The 3,135-nt window shown below is 41.9% G+C and overlaps 1 protein-coding gene across 1 annotated transcript; it reads left to right on the forward strand.

Moving 5' to 3' along the window:
* Positions 1-6: 6 nt before the first annotated feature.
* Positions 7-756, forward strand: LOC124232641 (olfactory receptor 7D4-like; the record flags this gene model as incomplete). Its single annotated transcript, XM_046649586.1, has 1 exon — positions 7-756. A coding segment is annotated over one exon (750 nt), but the record flags the coding sequence as incomplete, so codon positions are not given.
* Positions 757-3,135: the final 2,379 nt, after the last annotated feature.

A 3,135-nucleotide genomic window follows, 5' to 3' on the forward strand; every position in this document is an offset into this window, starting at 1 on the left:
TTCCTCTCAAACCTGTCCTTTGTTGACATCTGCTTCATCTCCACCACAATCCCAAAGATGCTAGTGAACAACCAGAAACAGAGCAAAGATATCTCCTACATAGGATGTCTCAGTCAGGTGTATTTTTTTATTGTTTTTGCTGGAATGGACGATTTCCTCCTGACTGTGATGGCCTATGACAGATTTGTGGCCATCTGCCACCCCCTGCACTACGTGGTCATCATGAACCCACGACTCTGCTGCATCTTGGTTCTGATGTGTTGGTTGATCATTTTATCTGTTTCCCTGTTTCATATTCTACTGATGGTACGACTGACCTTCTGCATAGGCACTGAAATTCCACACTTCTTCTGTGAACTGGCTCAGGTTCTCAAGGTGGCCTGCTCTGACACTCTCATCAATAATATCTCCTTGTATGTGGCCACTGCCCTCCTGTGTGCATTTCCTCTCACCGGGATCCTCTTTTCTTACTCTCAGATTGTCTCTTCCTTAATGAGGATGTCCTCTGCAGGAGGAAAATATAAAGCATTTTCCACCTGTGGGTCTCACCTCTCTGCAGTCTCCTTGTTTTATGGGACAAGCCTGGGGGTCTACCTCAGCTCTGCCGTGACCCATTCTTCCCAGAGAAGTTCAGTCACCTCAGTGATGTACACTGTGGTCACCCCCATGCTGAACCCCTTCATCTACAGCCTGAGGAATAAGGATGTGAAGGGGGCCCTGGGAAGGCTCCTCAATCGAGCAACCCCTTGTGTGTGATAAGTCACGTGCCTCAGAACTAAGTGGACCCTGTGGGCCCCAAAGGCAAGTGTTGCAATTTAAATCTCCTGGTTCTTTTTCTTCGCTAAAAGACATGTTTGATTTCCTCAATTCCCAGAACATCTATGACTTCAGTTATTTTTTTTAAGATGTTTTAATTTTTCCTTTTTCTCTCCAAAACACCCATGGACATAATTGTGTATCCTTAGTTGTAGGTCCTTCTAGTTGTGGCATGTGTGACGCTGCCTCAGCATGGCCTGATGAGCAGTACCATGTCTGCACACAGGATCTGAACCAGCGAAATCCTCGGCCACGGAAGCAGAGCGCGCAAACTTAACCACTCGACCACGGGGCCGGCCCCCAGTTTTGTTTTTGTATTAGTTTCTCATCAACAACCTCCTCAGTAATTCCTTTTTGACTTTTCTTCTCTATATGCTGTGCATTAAAGTTCCACATTTGGTCAGATTTCTTGTAGTCGTTCTCAAGATTTGTAACTTTAGATTTAAAGCACTTATCATATCAAGTGCTGATGTGGTTTCCCAAATTATCCTCTCTACTGTTGAGGTTCTTCACCTACATTTGGTTGTGCACTTGTTTTCTCCAGAAGAAATGGAATAAAAATAATAGAGTCATCACAACAAAGCACTTACCACATCAGGATTGCGCTTGTCTTTTCACTTGTATCACTTTATTTCATCTGGAAAACATTTCTTTGAGATATTTTCTCTCATTTACCCCACTTTTCAAAAGAAGAGACTGGGATTGTGTTTGATTCTAACCTGGTTAACTGACCATGACTTTGCTACACTACTTTTCATGAGAATAGTGATGAGATTTTCAACTTCAAAGTAGGAATGTACATTTGTAAACTGGTTTGTTCAGATGATTCATAGTAATATACCACCTAGAATAACTCTGAGATGTTGCTTCATTCTTTGTGTTCCTTCCATTCATCCCCTTCCTTCCTTCATTACTCTCTTTCTTCCTTCCATCCTTCCTTCATTTATTCCCTCCTTGCATCCCTTACTTCCTTTATTTGACCTTTATTTTCCATCATTGCAATTTTGACATATACCCTCTAAGATCCTAAAAAAATGTAATAATGAATATAATAGAATCAGAGTTGCTTTATCATTCAGTTGTATATATTTTGGGGGACTTTCTGGAGGTGCCATCAGGAATCATAGTTACACACATGTGGAAGGTGTTGAGAACTTAGCTCAGCTTTTGAGAAGAATGTTGGTAGAATTGAGTCTGCGGGAAAGGATGGAGAAGTAGATGCTGTTGACAGTCGTCTCATGTTTTCTGGGATCCTTTCAACATCTCCATTGCATGACTGCCAAATGCAAGCACCATCTGGAACCTTCTTTGCCAAGTATGTTGTGGATTAAGTAACAAGGAATTATGTTCCCTCAGAGACAGTCCTTGAGGGATAGTTGTGGGGTATGCCCTCTCCTTCACCCTTTAGCTGGGATAATTCTGAAGTTTGAAGTTTGTACCATTTTTCAGAATTTACTCACAGGATAAAAACTCTGCTCATTTCCTGTGGTAGATGACATAATGCAAGCTTTACTGGATGTATTTTCTTCCCCGCATCCACTTCTGCTGTCTCTCATCCATTCATTGCTCCTTCCCATAAAGTGCTTGTACATGAATCTTTGGCTCAGCGTCTGCTTCTGTGGGTACCAAAACGAACACAGGTAATAAAGTCTGATGTATAAAGACAGCATCATGAAAATATTTAGGTACTTTGAGATAAAAAAAGAAGGTAATTATTGGAGGTCCCTTCTGGAAAGGGGACCCTTCTTAAGCATTTCATTTTTGTGACAATGGGATTCTGAGGGTCAAGTCTAGTGGGCTTATTGTAACAGTGACACATCCTTCAAGGAGAAACTCCTAACTTTGCAATTAAATCCTGTGAAGGGATGGCAAGAATTAGGGCAGGAACATAAGGAGACCTGAGAGACTTCTTTGAAGGAAGATAAATTTTTTAATCTCCTGGAGGATGATCTTGTTGCCTGCAAATGTTGCATGTATCAGATAAAGAAGGAATAATTGGAAGAAAGAAACCCATCTCTCTCTGCAGCTATCTTCAGGGAAAGGGAGGTGGCAGAAAGTTTTGTTTCTGTTATTCTCCTTCTACCTGAAGGGAGCTTAATTGTTTATAGAGTAGAATGACAATAGAACAATTTATTAATGAGGAGGTCTGATCATTCAGCCCCCAATGTCCTGGAAACTTCAAATAAGGTCTCAGTGTCCCCAAGGCAAACCATCTTGGGCCTCCCAGAGATATGGGTTATGAATTCCCTACCTGGAGGTTTTCCCTGCACTTTCTGGGGAAAAGCCACCATAGGAGAAAGAGACAGGACCATCAGGGGT

The sequence above is a fragment of the Equus quagga genome, unplaced genomic scaffold, assembly GCF_021613505.1.
Source record: "Equus quagga isolate Etosha38 unplaced genomic scaffold, UCLA_HA_Equagga_1.0 HiC_scaffold_9300_RagTag, whole genome shotgun sequence".
In the NCBI taxonomy this organism is placed as follows: domain Eukaryota; kingdom Metazoa; phylum Chordata; class Mammalia; order Perissodactyla; family Equidae; genus Equus; species Equus quagga.